This window comes from Hevea brasiliensis, unplaced genomic scaffold, assembly GCF_030052815.1.
Source record: "Hevea brasiliensis isolate MT/VB/25A 57/8 unplaced genomic scaffold, ASM3005281v1 Scaf1, whole genome shotgun sequence".
NCBI lineage: Eukaryota > Viridiplantae > Streptophyta > Magnoliopsida > Malpighiales > Euphorbiaceae > Hevea > Hevea brasiliensis.
In genome coordinates, this window is record NW_026614585.1 from 11,250,975 (window position 1) to 11,265,344 (window position 14,370).

At 34.1% G+C, this 14,370-nt stretch overlaps 2 protein-coding genes across 5 annotated transcripts; one reads left to right on the top strand and one right to left on the bottom strand.

Moving 5' to 3' along the window:
- Window positions 1-4,290: 4,290 nt before the first annotated feature.
- On the bottom strand, window positions 4,291-9,151 carry LOC110650762 (uncharacterized). 3 transcript variants are annotated; one of them, XR_009146427.1, is made up of 2 exons: window positions 6,888-9,151; window positions 4,291-4,537 (listed from the first exon to the last, which is right to left on the bottom strand). XR_009146427.1 is itself a non-coding variant. In XM_058141350.1 (2 exons), exon 1 carries the CDS (start codon window positions 9,062-9,064, stop codon window positions 8,411-8,413), a length of 654 nt encoding a protein of 217 aa, XP_057997333.1. In that variant the 5' UTR covers window positions 9,065-9,151; the 3' UTR covers window positions 4,291-4,537; window positions 8,405-8,410. The 3 variants fall into 3 exon arrangements, 2 of the variants coding, with proteins under 2 accessions (XP_057997333.1, XP_021661576.2); XM_058141350.1 differs by having other exon boundaries at window positions 8,405-9,151; XM_021805884.2 differs by having other exon boundaries at window positions 8,401-9,150.
- A 784-nt stretch (window positions 9,152-9,935) lies between these two features.
- On the top strand, window positions 9,936-13,556 carry LOC110650764 (B3 domain-containing transcription factor FUS3). Of its 2 annotated transcripts, none has more exons than XM_058141418.1 (6): window positions 9,936-11,193; window positions 12,266-12,322; window positions 12,532-12,632; window positions 12,777-12,823; window positions 12,913-12,989; window positions 13,095-13,556. In XM_058141418.1, the coding sequence occupies exons 1-6, from the start codon at window positions 10,861-10,863 to the stop codon at window positions 13,380-13,382; spliced, it is 903 nt and encodes a 300-aa protein (XP_057997401.1). In that variant the 5' UTR covers window positions 9,936-10,860; the 3' UTR covers window positions 13,383-13,556. The 2 variants fall into 2 exon arrangements, with proteins under 2 accessions (XP_057997401.1, XP_021661580.2); XM_021805888.2 differs by having other exon boundaries at window positions 9,939-11,193; window positions 12,266-12,355.
- Window positions 13,557-14,370: the final 814 nt, after the last annotated feature.

Here is a 14,370-nt window from a genome sequence, read left to right on the forward strand (position 1 = left end):
CGTAGACATATGGAGGCTCCAGTTAGACAAGTAGAGCACATTAGGTTAGAGGATAGAAAAAAAAAGGGGGTAGACCTAAATTGACTTGGAGGAGAGTAGTACAACATGACCTAGAAGCATTACACATTTCTGAGAATTTAACCCAAAATCGTTCAGAGTGGAGAAAGCGAATACATATAGCCGACTCCAAATTTTTGAGATAAAGACTTAGTTGAGTTGTGTATTTTATTTAATTGATATTATAATTCATAATAAATTAGATTTAAATATAAAATTTTTCACTTATTTTTTTTCTTTTTCTTTATTTTTTCCTTGTAAAAAGTAGCGTAGAACCATGAAAATTATTACATTAAGTTTTTTTATATGTAAATTCGATTAATCATGTGGATCAAAGTATATGATATATAATATTAAAACATTTAAATTTTATATAATTTATGTAAGTAATGAAAATGTAAAATATACGAGTTTTCACAAATTTTCATAGAATTTTTTTTCTTTGTGAAGAGAATGACAGAATTATAGAATCATGTACATTTTTGTATTGAGTTTTTTTTTTTAATTTCTCTTTAATTAAAATTTTAACTCATTAATGGATTTTTTAAAAATTTAGTAAAAAAATAAACAAAAAACACCTTAAATTAAAAAAAATTTAAAGATGTTTTTCAATAAAAAGAAAACTAGAAAAAAAAAAACCTCCAAAACTAAATAGGGCCTAATTAAGAAAATAAGAGCATGAACAGCAGCAATTAATTAGGAAAGAATTTGAAGCAGAAAAGCAAGCGAATAAGTTAGGCAATAGTCAAACTCCTCTTGATATGAAAATCTTTGGAGTCCAAATATCAAACTCCATCCACACATTGCTATTTATTTCTTCTAAATGAAAATGATCTACATAATCAACCCCAGCTAATCAAACCCATATTTTCAACACACGTCCTTTTCTAAACTTGCTTTACAGAGATGTCTTCACATATAGTAGTTCTTTTTTCTTTTTCTTTTTTTAAATATTCTTTCAAGAGATAACTTCTTTCCATTATTTTCTATCAATTATAGATTGAGTTGAACATTATTATATAATTAATATTTGATTATTTTTTTATCAAATAAGCTATTCGAGTCTCTTTCTATCTTAATTTAGTGAACTAAGTTCTATTCAAGTCTCTTTCGATCTTAATTTAGTGAACTAAGTTCATCTAATTAATATGAGTTTTGTAAACTTCTCTTTCGAATCATATTTTTTTTAATAGAAAATTGAGAGAGTGATAATTTAAATATAACTCTATCAGATAAATAATATGTCTTTAATAATAGATTAAACAATAATTACAGTCGAAAGTTAAATATTTAACGGTGGATTGTTAGTAATTAAATAACTAAAAATTAATAATTAAAATTAAAAGCAGAATTTGTAATGGGTGAATCCAAATTGAAATGACCCATGGAAAACTGTGCTTGTTTGCATCTGATTCAAATAGAAAGTCCACTTTGAAGCCATTTTCATGACTCAAGAGGCAAACTGGTGTGTGTCCACACTGGATAACCAATTTGACAATGAAAATTTTGTCCTTTCTATTGAATTTTTGATATGAAATGGATTCTTTCTTAGCGAGAGAAGAGAGATAAAGTTTTGATAAGGCAAATCCTGTCACCAATCACAACCAATGTCTATTTTTCTTCACACCTTTACCCTATAGAATTAGAAGCCTACCTAGATCATTGCCTAAAGGCTTCCTTGCTTAAAAGTCCCTCCACCTTCCACGGTGGCCGGTGGGTGGTGTTGACTGCTGTCTGATATGTTCTTTAATGTGGGCCACTTCCGAAGTAGCATGAATATTTAGTAGCCATGTGATGTGGGCCATCCTTTTTCATTTTGTTCATCTTCTTCGCTAGATGGCCTAACATGCCTAACAACTTGGAACAACTCGGACCATATCAGAACCTCTGATTGTCAATTGTTTGCATTAGAGATGGGGGGTAAAATATATATCATCATATTAATTATAATGATTTTTTAAGTACATTAATCAGGATATTCTCTTCATATTCATTTTTCGAGCGCTAACATGCAAAGTAAGATCTTTCTTAAACGATTGACTCTACAAATCGAATACTTAATTAATCAATTCACAAGGTATAGTATATATTTATCACTACATTAAACGCACATAGGCGTATCAATTATAATTAAAATTATAAAATAAATAAAAATTAATCAAATCACAAAAATCGTAAAACTTGATTTCAAAGTGTCAATCTTATTTAGTTCTATTATTAAATTAAGATCTCATTAGTGTTAGATTATCACATAGTTTTAATTTAAAATTGATATTTTCTTACATTTAGGTAATCAAACAAACATTTCTTAACTCATTAGTTCTCCACTCCATTTACAACTGTTTTTATTAGAAAAGAAAAAGATTGTTATCACGGGAAAATTTATAAGCAACAATATTGTTATAAAATTGCAGAAAATCCCAACTGTAATGCAACATATGCCAACTAATTTTTATTTTTTCCTTGTCTTTGATGAGAGGTGGTTGCCGATGATTGGGTGTTGTTGACTCATTATAATCATATTACACCATCACCATATAAAGATTGGGTTTGGTGCAAAATCACAAATCTTCAAGATTCCATGGAGACTTTAAAAGAAATGAAAACCCATCTCACACACAAGCAGGTACAGAGTAGAGAATCAAAGGAAAGCTTAACGTGAACTTTCATTTTCCTTTCAGCTTGGCTGTATGAGTCATGAATATATTATAGAGGTGATTGGGGAAATAAAATATGAGAGAGGCTGGCTGTTGAAGTTGAATGGAATTAAAGTAAAAGTAGGAAAAAGGATTAGAGAAAGAGGAGTGGAGGCTGGCAAAATTTGTCTGGCATTAGGCAGCTGCACAAATCAACTAAACAAAACAAGTAAGCAATGACGTTAATGGGAGCACCACAAGATAAATCATGTCCAATAAGGGGACTGAATTTTGGATTTGAAGAGGGAGTGGTTAGCCTAAAATCTATTTTAATTGTAGCCCCACTTGCATATAATTACAACCAGAAGAACATAATTGAAAGTGAAAGGGAGGAATTAATAAATAAATAAATAATCTTTCTTTAAATAATAATAATAATATTATTATAAAAAAAATACTTTATTTGCCTCTTTCCCATCATTTACTAGAATTGCTTCCATGTGAAGTGCATCAAAGTTGAATATTTATTTTGAAGTACAAGATCCATCTGCTCAGTCCGAATTGGATCCAATCACTAACTTAACGAGCCAGGTTTAAATCTCCACTTTCCCGACCTCCTCGTTATAAGATCCATCTATAAGAAGTGGAGTTGGTGCATGATTAATACAGTAAATGCTTTTCAAGAGGAGAAGCATAAAGCATATGCAGATGTGGGTATGATTCAATCCATGGGCATGAAAAATATTGGAAAATGAATGGGCATGCGAGATGATAACGCATGGAAGTGCACGGCGGTCCATAGCAATGACACGTATTACTGAGAGTAAAAGGATGACTTTATTGAAAGGGAGATGAAATATAAGATGTTTCCTTTATGGATTCAAATGGTCCAAAAAGTTTTGTCCCACTAACAACTTTTGCAAGTAATCCGAGAGCAACAAGGACAAGGAGTCTTAGTCCCCCATATACAACAAAGAGGCAAACGAAAAATGAAGAGTGGGGTAGGGTGAAGCCAAGGACCACATCCATGATACCTTTTGAAAGAACCTAATACATGCACATTTGGTGACTATAGTATAGTATTCAGCTTAAGTCAGCTGGTCCAGTCCAGAGGGAGATTTTTAAAACCAAGGAAGAACACATTAAATAAACATATGAAATTGTATTTCACTCGACTCTTCTACCTAAATGCAAACAAGTTACAAGTCTACAAACATATGAATATGATATTTACAATTTGTTTAACAAAATGGGTTGATTCCTTTTATATACAGGAGTTGGGAACAATTAAAGGATTAAATAGAACATACCTTCAATTAGATGGATGAATAACAAAAACTAGAAAAAGTAAAGGTTTCATAGTGAATTTTGCCTAAAACTAAAAATGCAGATGCATAGTGTGAGGGCTTATATTAAGTATCACTTCTCATCAACACATAGGAGGGGCAAAACCAATCGACCCAGTTGGATAATGGACTCCAGGCCTGATCAACTATGGACCCTAGCCTAACTTTGAGAGTAATATACATCCAATACTAGAACATGGACCATGAGATAAAGCATACATCCAGGCAGCTAACATGCATTCCCAACCAGAAACACAACACCAGAACCAGATGACACGTTGCATGCCTAAATTCTGCTACTCAACAAGACCAAGTGTGATGTTATTCTGAGTACTGTTGAATTAAAGATAACTAGCTAGAAAATTGGAATCTAATATCTCTAAATCACATTGTAATTTCACAACATAAGAAATCATGTTTACAGTTGCTTTATATGATGTAAACTTTCTTGACCTTCCAGGATACGCATCCACTAAGTTGCTATAAAGGCAGCGAAATCTGCAAAGAATATAAGCAATGCTTAGAACAAATGCTAAAACTGGACCTTGAAAATCACATAGGACCTCAAGCACCAGCACATGTATGACCTAAAAAACAATGGTAAGTTCATTTGAGTATTCTAACATAACCAACCATGGAAAGAAAACTTGCATCTTCAGATTACACAGAATTATAGACCCATCAATAGGGAATCCTGAGATCACCAGAAAATAATATGAAGTTCTGAAATTCAATTATGAACATTCAATTGCAACACCCAAGCCCTGACCATGTACACAAATGTGCTCACTAACAAAAGTTTCAGACACTACAATAACCAATTAGACTGGACCAAAAGATTATATTTCTTAGCAGACATAGCATTAATAAAAGAATAACAGCATAGCATAAAGGCTTGAGGCAAATAACTATAATTTTGGGCTTGAGACAATTAGGAAAAGACATGAAAATTTTGGACAGATTTGAAGAACTCAATATCCACCAAACAATATGGATTCAAATTTGTATATTAAGGAAATAATTATGTTCTCTAGTCTTCAGAAGATCCAGCCACAAAATATAAACTCACCAAAAACAGTTTCTTCAAATGTGACACCATTATGTAAGGATCAAATTCTAGTAGCCCTCAATTCAACAGGATTACCTAGATTAAAAGAATATTTTATCTGCTCTGCTACTCAGTCCTTAACTGTCCCTGTACCAGTCTACCAAAGATCATAGCACAAGTAATTCAGTACATTGCTAAGCATACAACTCTTAAAGGACAATACCAATCCTACACCAATATACTTGGACAGCTAATCCTATTGCAACAAATTGATGTGGGATGAATTTTCTTGGGACAGTCGTTTAATCTGCTTAAGAACTAAATGATGGTTACAAAAGGATAACATGATTGTAAAGGCAGGCCCAACCAGCACACAAGAATCACCAAGGGCTAACTCCACTGCAACCCTGAATTAAAAAATCCAGAAACCCAGACAAATAACCAGCACAAACATGCATGCAGGATGCAGCATGGTTCATCCAAGAGGTAACTCTAGCGCCACCAAATGCAGAAACATATTAAAGTCTAAATATACAAAACAACTAGCTAGGGGCAAAAAAAACCAGCTAGAGATACGGTTTGCATTTGTTACTTTTCTTCTAATGCATATGGAACTCAACAAAGACTACAATAACAAAAAGCAGATAGCAGTGGGTTTTCTCTCTCTTCTTAAGGTGCTTGAAACATAATCCGCTTCCCCTAATAATCTGAGACCAGAAGAGAAAGGAACAGGAAAAACAAAAGGTACTAATGCTTTTATCAAGGAAAATCAGATGTCTGAATAGAACGCGGCTGAATAGTTTAGCCAAACATGTTGGACCAAGAAGTGGGGCAGGATTTTCAACATTAATATTCACCGAGTTGACTTCCATATGTTAGCAACCATTTCTAGTAGTTTAGTAATTACGCTCAGGTTTACCATAAAATGGAAACAACACCCCCAACCTCCCCAACCCAAAAAAAAAAAAAAAAAAGCAAATTGTGTTCTGGAATGAAATAAACCATATGAAGGGAGAAGAAGAAAATCAACTAGGGAATAAAAAACAGAATTAAATATGAACAATGACCAAGAAAAAGAGCCCAGAAATTGAATTACTTGCTTATTGATAGCTAGGGATGGACGATGGTTAACAACAATAAGAGATGAAATCCAATTCTTCTATATTATGATTTATAATCAATTACTCGGCATTCCTGAAATCTTTATTTTTCCTAGTTCTTGTCGGCATCCATTGATGGTGTTCATTGCTTTCTTTCATAAGTACCAAGAAAGGATACAAAGAAGAATTGAAATTTTGGGGAAGACGAACAAGATGAGAGAGGAGAGAAGCGAGTCGTGAGATTTGGGGTCAAGTTTATGTAAAATTAGAGTTACTATTGTGTATAAATACACACACAGAATGTTATATATAAACTTCCTATCAATAACTACCACATAATTAATTCTTTTAAATATTTTCTTTATTTAATTTGATTATAAAAAGTATGTCTCTAACTGTAAGCTACGCCACACTAATATTTTAAACACTTAACTACATTTATTTTATTTTGTTTCACTCCACGTACCAGAGCGATCCACACCCCAGGTAACCTTGATTACACCATGAATGGCCTAATAAAGATGCAAGCATCCTTGACTATATGACTACAGACAGTGTGGGCAGGAGGTTCCAAAACAAAAGACTGTTTTCAACTACATAAATTGAGTAACATATTCAGAGATAAAAGTTTAAAAATTCTCATCTCAATTACTTGGCACATGCATGATTTAGCTAATGATCAATAAAAACCCAGCCCAACCTTGAGACAAGGCTGCTGCCAAAAGGAACCAGGGCCCTAGAAACCAAAAAGATAGGCTAGTTAGTTTCTTAACATTGATAACCTATGATAAAAATCAATGATAATTATTCAAAAGGAAGCTCAGGAAAAAACAGAGAGATCTTTGTATTGATATATACAAGAGACAAATGCGCAAGCGACAAACATTGTAAATCAACTTTATTTTTGAAAAGTGGACTGCCATACCTATCAAACCCATTAGCCTCTTTCTCAAAGTCTAAATTATATGCCTGTAAAGAGTTGTAATCACTAATCTCCTCACATCATTTACCAATGCAATGATAACACTGCACGAAACTTAGGGCACATTAGAAACCCAAAATTTTTACTTCTTAGCACATATTGGATCCTCAAAATTTTGTATAGTGTTAAGTACCATATGGAAAGGAAGATCTCTCCTAGAAACACACTTCACATAAAGGGTTACATAATCTCTCTCTCTCTCTCTCTCTCTCTCTCTCTCTCTCTCTCACACACACACACACACACACACACACACACACACACACACGGGCGCACGCACACGCACACACACACACACACACACACACAGCTCTTTAGTCAACCTTTTACAAGAACAAACTAATACCATTATTTCCCTCTCTTTAATAGGGTAATTGCACACTCAACATGCATCTCAATAAAAGCATAATCTAACGGTACCATGGTAGCAAATTGCACTCCTCACTAGATATTTGCCAGAGATAAAATCATATCCTAAGCACACCCCAGCAGAGTTTAGGGTGGGGAATAAGAGAAGTATGCGAAACTCAATTTCTCATGAAGATACAGAACAAAGCTGGACTTGTCAGCGTAGAAACACGTGTATCAATGGTGGATTCTACAATACATAGGGGATGGCCACTTCTAAATGCATTACTCAATTTCCGCATCATGAATTGATAGACTTTCTATATCTCTATGTTTTAACTTTTCCTATACGTCAGTTTTGACTAAGCTGGAGAACAAGGCTTATATGTGGTAATAATAATCCACTAAAGGCAGCTAATCTAGTGTAACTTGCATCCAAGTGTTTGTTTGTCTCCAAACATACATCAATTGCCTAAGGATCGTTTCTTTCTTTCAAGAAATTACAGAGTTTTGATAAAGCAAAAGAAAACTCCCAAGGGAACATCACCAATTAGTAGAATAAACTCCGAATGGTTGAAACTTCTTTGTTGGTCTATCTTCCCTATGCTGTTTATTCAATACAATTCAAAAGGAGAAACAAAATAACAAATCGAAAATTCTACAATTTTCGATAAATTGTGATGGGATATTACTCTAAATGCAAAGAAGAAGAAGAAGAAGAAGAAAAAGAGAAGATAAAAACTAATCAAAGTTACAACATTTGTCCAATAATCTTCCTGCATTGAATCTAAGAAATGTGAAATAGATATAGTCTCACCAAAATCACTAACACTAATTAGTAAACCCCAAATTCAGTAACCAATAACCTCAATTTTCAACTGACCTGCCTTGAATCAGGCATCACTATCATCGCTATCATCGTCATCGTTACCATGGTCGTTAGCAACATAAACCCCAGGCTGCGCAGCCCGTCGCCGCGTCCTCGACGGTAGAATGTTATCCAGATCAACCTCAGCCAAAGGATCATCCTCTAGCTCACTGCCATCACCGTCCAATTCACTTCCACCATCACTCGAATCAATGTCGTCATCATCACTATCATCATCTTCCTCCTCTTCTACCATTATCCCCTTACCTTTCCTATCCACCACAGCCGCCTCTCCGTTGTCTTCCTCCTCCTCTTCCTCATCCTCATAATCTCCATCATCATCTTCTTCTTCTTCTTCTCCTTCTCTGGTGTCGTCATCTTCTGCCACAGCTTTACTGCTGCTTTTCTCTTGGGGAATGGAAGAATTGGCGCAGGAATTGTCATTAGAAGGTAGTAGCGGTTGGTTTCCGGTGATTTTCTCCTCGATGACCAGTGAATTGCCGTTGTGGGTGAGAGATTGGAGCTTTTGAGTTTTGTTAGGTTGATCTTCTGGGACTGCTTCTTTGCCATCTGAAACTGGAAGTGAATCGAGTTTACGCTTGGAAGGCAATGTGGATTCGTCTTTATTTTCAGTTTCTGGCATTGATCCTTCTTCTTTGTGCAATACAGAGTCAGCCATTTTGATGGGGTTTACTAGAGAAATGCAGATTTTTAGGGTTTTTGATGATCTTCTGCACCCATCAATTTATTTATTTATTTATTTTTGGTTGCCAAGGAGGGGCTTTTATTGGCTTTCTTGGCGAGCTCGAGTTTGGCAAGTCACTTGTCCACGAACGACATGTCGTTTTTCGGTTGCCACAGCAAAACCTTTATTATTATTATTTTTTTAATTTTTTGTCAATAAATTATTATATTTTTTTAGATAAAAGGGATTTCTTTAATATAAGGAGAATTATGAAATAAAACCAGAAAGATAAAGAAAATTAATCTATTTATATTTCTATATCCATTTATATTTAAAATTTTTTAAAAAATCTAAAGAAAGATCGGCAATAACCCTTTATAAGCAACTAAGAGAAAGAGAGAGAGAGCTTGGAAAGAGAGGAGAAAGAGGAGTTTATTTCCTCTCTAAATAAAAATAAAAATGGTCTAATAAAAATAAAAATAAAAATAATTTATAATTACTAAAATATTATAATTTAATTTTTTTTAAGTTAAATTAAATATTTTTAAATATTATTATAAATTTTTTGAATAAAATCAAAATAGATATATTAATTTTTATTTATATAATAAAATAAATATTTAAATATTACACAATAAAAATATTGATAGAGGGGATTCAACCTGAATCAAAGAGGTATTTTAAGTTTTTTACTATCAACCCACCGTAAACGATCCTTTCATCTAATTATTACCTTGTTTGCGTATTTGCATGGGCAGCACGTGTCTTCATCCGCAGCTTATAATCCACATTTTGCTGCTCATAAAAGAAGAGAAACACACACTTTACAGAATCTCACAGGCAGGCACACAGAGGTTTTGGGTATGAAAACAACACTTGAGACGCATATGTGATGATAGTGTATGTATATTTAAAGAGTGGAATTCAAAAACCAGTCGTCTCTTGGAGGGAGAGTGGTATTTCCACATGGAAAGACGGAGAGTTCAATATAAACCCAAAACGCCATTGATTTCTGTAGACAGGAATCAGAACTTTTTCAACACCTGTTTATTCATCACCTTCAATTCGTCACCCTTTTCTTGGCCACTATCTAACCACCCCCTTATCACCATTTTTATTTTTCTCTCTTCTCTCCCACATCCGCTACTCTTTCTTCACCTTTCTCAATGCTAACCCTAGTTACGTATGTCTGGTCTAGTTTGTCACCGAACTAAAAGATCTCAACTTGTAACCCCAACCACATGAATCCACATTGCACTTTTTACTTAACCAAACCCTAACCCAGAAACCCTACCTTGTTCTCTTTCTACCTAGCAAGATTTTTCTTCATACCCATCACCCAAAGCCATTGTTGTCACTTTGTGAGATGATCATTAGGGTAATGTGAGTGCTAATATAGTAACATTAATATGGGTACAAAAGATCAAACAAGAAGAAGGAATGGAAGAAGAACAAATGTCAAATGAACCAGGTAGTGTGAAGTATGATCATCAAATGCCCTTGCTAAAAATAGAAAAATAGAAAAGCCCACTTCAAAGAAAAGAATCACCCCATTATTCACCCACCCACCTCTCTGCTTCCAGCTTTCTCTCTAAACCCCTCCATTTCGTGATTGCCCAGCGTCGATCACCGGTAGTGTTTCGATCTGAGCAGGGCAGAGAGAGACACGGAAATCCAAACACACTCACTGTCTGAGACTTTATCTTTTTCTTTTCTTTTATATAAGGAAAGTACACAGAGAGAAGAAAAAAAAAGAAAAAGGAAAGAAAACGAAGGTTGTGGTAAGGCTAATGATGATGGAACAAGGGGCGGGTCATGAGAAACCCGAGGCGTGTGCTTGGATGGCAGGTGGAGAGGGTGTTACTGCGGAGGGGGACAAGGCCCGTGAATGGTCGGATCGGGGCGGGATGACCCGTAGTCATGACCTTGTTGCTGTGGTTGGTTTTGGTGTCATAAGGAAGAAAAGGATGCCCAGACAGAGGAGACCATCTTCTTCCATCAACCACCTTTTCTCTTTTTCTACTGCTACTGCTGCTGCTTCCTCTTCCTCTTCCTCTTCCACCACCACTTCGCACGTGCCTTCCCCCTCGCCTCTGCACCACCTTCCCTCTTTCCCCGCACGTGTGAGAATTTTTTTTTTTTAATTTTCGTATCGTAGCTCTTATTTTAATTATATGTCCTTATTTTTGTTGGGTTATTTACTACATTTTTTTTGGTGCTAATTCATGGGCAAGTGTTTTGTTACTCGGGTGAGCTTATTAATTAGTATCTGTCATTAATTAATTAATTAATTAATTTCTTTCTTCCCATTCATCTGTGTTGTCTATTAATTTTCTTTTCAAAGCTTAATTTTCCAGTAATTAAAAAGAATTTCCTTACATTTGACTATTTTTATATTGTTTAGATAAACGGCTTCATATATAATAGATGTTTATGGAAGGGTTTGTGAATTTTGGAAGAATTTATGTCGAATTCATTCCAAGATTGTTACAGGCAACTTAAAGAAAAATCTATACCTTCACATAGGAATCTGAAATTAGAATTAATCCAAGATCTAGTGTCTGTCTGTGGATTCATAAGAAAATAAATTAAGAAAAGAAAATACAATTGCAGGCATTTCTAGTTAAAATAATAGAAATTTAAAGAGTTATCACTGAAAAATTGTGAGTTTTGCAACCTGCAGGCAGGTATATGTAATATATATACTTTATTCAGATGTTTAACAATTAACTAAATTAGTCACTAATAAGTTGCCTTCTTAATTTTAGATTATAGCCATCGCATTGAAACAATAATGAAATAAAACTAAAAATTAATGCATAGAGAGTATCTAATATATAATTCAGTCAGATTTTAAGCATTTAAACTTAATATATTTTTACTGGCGCATGCGCTTACGGTTGTCCTTTGCTTTTATTCTAAATATAGTAGAGATCTAATCGCCGAGTTTCATGATTATTTTGAGGATATTCCTATGTTCTTGCCATTTGTGAGATGTACTCCAAGATCCTAGGTATGCTGAAGTATTGAGACACCATTGATTTACTGCTGTGTTGGAGACGTTATGTATCATTGTTGTATGCTTGTTGATGGTTTGAAATCAACTACTTTTTCTTTCTCATTTACATTTAGATTTATATATCTATTTCACAAAAATCTTCGTGATGATGACTTCCAAGTGATCCTATGCCATAGGTAATTGATCAAAGGAGATTGAGTTTCCTCTTTCAAAAGGAACTTAAGAACAGTGATGTAAGCTCCCTGAAGAGGATGATACTCCCAAAGGTCTAATTAGTATCTGTATTTCTCCTCTGTTAAAGATTTTGTAGCTGTAACTTCTCTTTCTCTTCATAATCAACTCTAATTATAGCTCCTATAAATGTGTATGCTCTCCGCGGCAGTCACAATTTCTTCATGGAACGTTAATTATATGTTTTGCTATATATGGCACCGTGTTTCAGAAAGCAGCTGAGGCACATCTCCCTCTCCTGGAGTCGAAAGAAGGAATTTTTATCACCATGGATGACTTGGATGGTCTGCATGTTTGGAGCTTCAAATACAGGTACAAGCTCCTTTCTTCCTATCTCTTCAACCAGAAATCTTTCAATTAACTTAATGTCAAATGGAAATTAAATTTCTGCATATGTATGGATCAAACATCATCTATGTGATCCACTTATAATTAAGTTGTATATATTGTCATCAGGTACTGGCCTAATAACAATAGCAGAATGTATGTACTTGAAAATACCGGTATAGCCTTTTATTGCCTCTCAAAATTCTCTGCTTTTTCTTCTTTTCAACAATTAACAAATCACTGTTCTTGTATTGAATTTTGTCAGGGGACTTTGTTAACACGCATGGATTACAACTTGGAGACTTTATTATGGTATATAAGGACAATCAAAACCAGAATTATGTAAGTTACTCTTCTACATTCTTAGACTATGTGAAGACTTCTCTTAATAATTTGTTTCGGTAAATCTTAAATACTAATCGCAGCATATTTATGATGTTTACTCAGGTCATTCAGGCTAAGAAGGCCTCCGATCAAGATGTATATGCTAATATAACTAGCACTGCTGTTAATGATATCTTTCTTCACGATTATGAGTTTAACAAATCCAGTTTCTTTTACATGAATTATCCAATGGTGGACAATACCGGCTTGTCATTTATCTATGACACCACCAACTTCTCCGACGACTCACCACTTGATTTTTTGGGTGGATCGTTGACTAACTATTCAAGAATCGGACATATGGAAAGCTTTGGATCCGTGGAGAGCTTGTCGCTAGATGAGTTCAGTTAGGCTAATTATTAATAATGTTTGTCAAGGTAAGTGCATTTTGTTAAACGAACATGGTATGCACTACCTGAAAGTATAAGATCGAATGGAGGGTATGATGAGAGACTTCATACTTCACTAAGGAGTGTAGTTTTTCAAGTGCCCTATAATTGTAATAAAAGGTAGCTTGTGTTACAACTTGTGGCATGGATTTTATAATGTCCTACACTGCGTGCTTCTCTTTGACTCATCTCATGATTTTTATGCTATTTACCTACCTTTTCACGAATTAAAAGATCTTATTGTTATAAACATCTTGCATCATCTTGAATAGTGCAAGGGAACTTACCAAGAAGAGAAATGTCGGAATTGCTTTGTAGTAAAACCATGAGTTTTTCATTTGCTGGGACTTTGCTATAGTACTCCCTCAATTGATCCCACTAATGCAGGTAAGCACTATTGATTTTTCATTTATCATAAATTTTTGGAACAATACAATAAATGTGCATGCCAACTTATGAATGTCATGAAGCTGACTCCAGCAAATGAGCAGCTGGAGATGATTAGCACACTGCAACAAAAGGGGTCTATTCGTTTTTTTTTTTTTCTGAAATTAATAAGAACATCGATATAATAAAAAAGCATTTGCATATTAGATATATATTCAACATTAAATATGAAAGTACTAGTATTGGCACATAAGATATGTTCTCAACATTAATAAAAAAATATCGATATATGTATTCGATGTTAATAAAAAGTATCGGTATATTAAAAATATTTTTAACATTGATATAAAAATGTTAGTCAACATTTAACATCTCTAAATTAAATTATTACTATTTGTAATAGGGATGTCCTAATTAGAGAGTCTAAGAGGGGGTGAATTGGACTAATTTCGATTTTTCGCTTGCTTGAAGCTTTTGGAAGAATGGAAGCCTAGCACACTAGCAACGGTATGACAACTCTAATATATCAACGTCCAAGCTAACAAACAAATGCAATAAACAAG

What these genes read in the sequence shown, in the direction of transcription:
- LOC110650762 (XM_058141350.1), bottom strand. Translation starts at nt 9,064, where the DNA reads ATGGCTGACTCTGTATTGCACAAAGAAGAAGGATCAATGCCAGAAACT.
- LOC110650764 (XM_021805888.2), top strand. Translation starts at nt 10,861, where the DNA reads ATGATGATGGAACAAGGGGCGGGTCATGAGAAACCCGAGGCGTGTGCT. An exon ending in GTATGTACTTGAAAATACCG is followed by an intron (nt 12,824 to 12,912) that starts GTATAGCCTTTT and finishes GAATTTTGTCAG; the next exon opens with GGGACTTTGTTAACACGCAT. An exon ending in ACAATCAAAACCAGAATTAT is followed by an intron (nt 12,990 to 13,094) that starts GTAAGTTACTCT and finishes ATGTTTACTCAG; the next exon opens with GTCATTCAGGCTAAGAAGGC.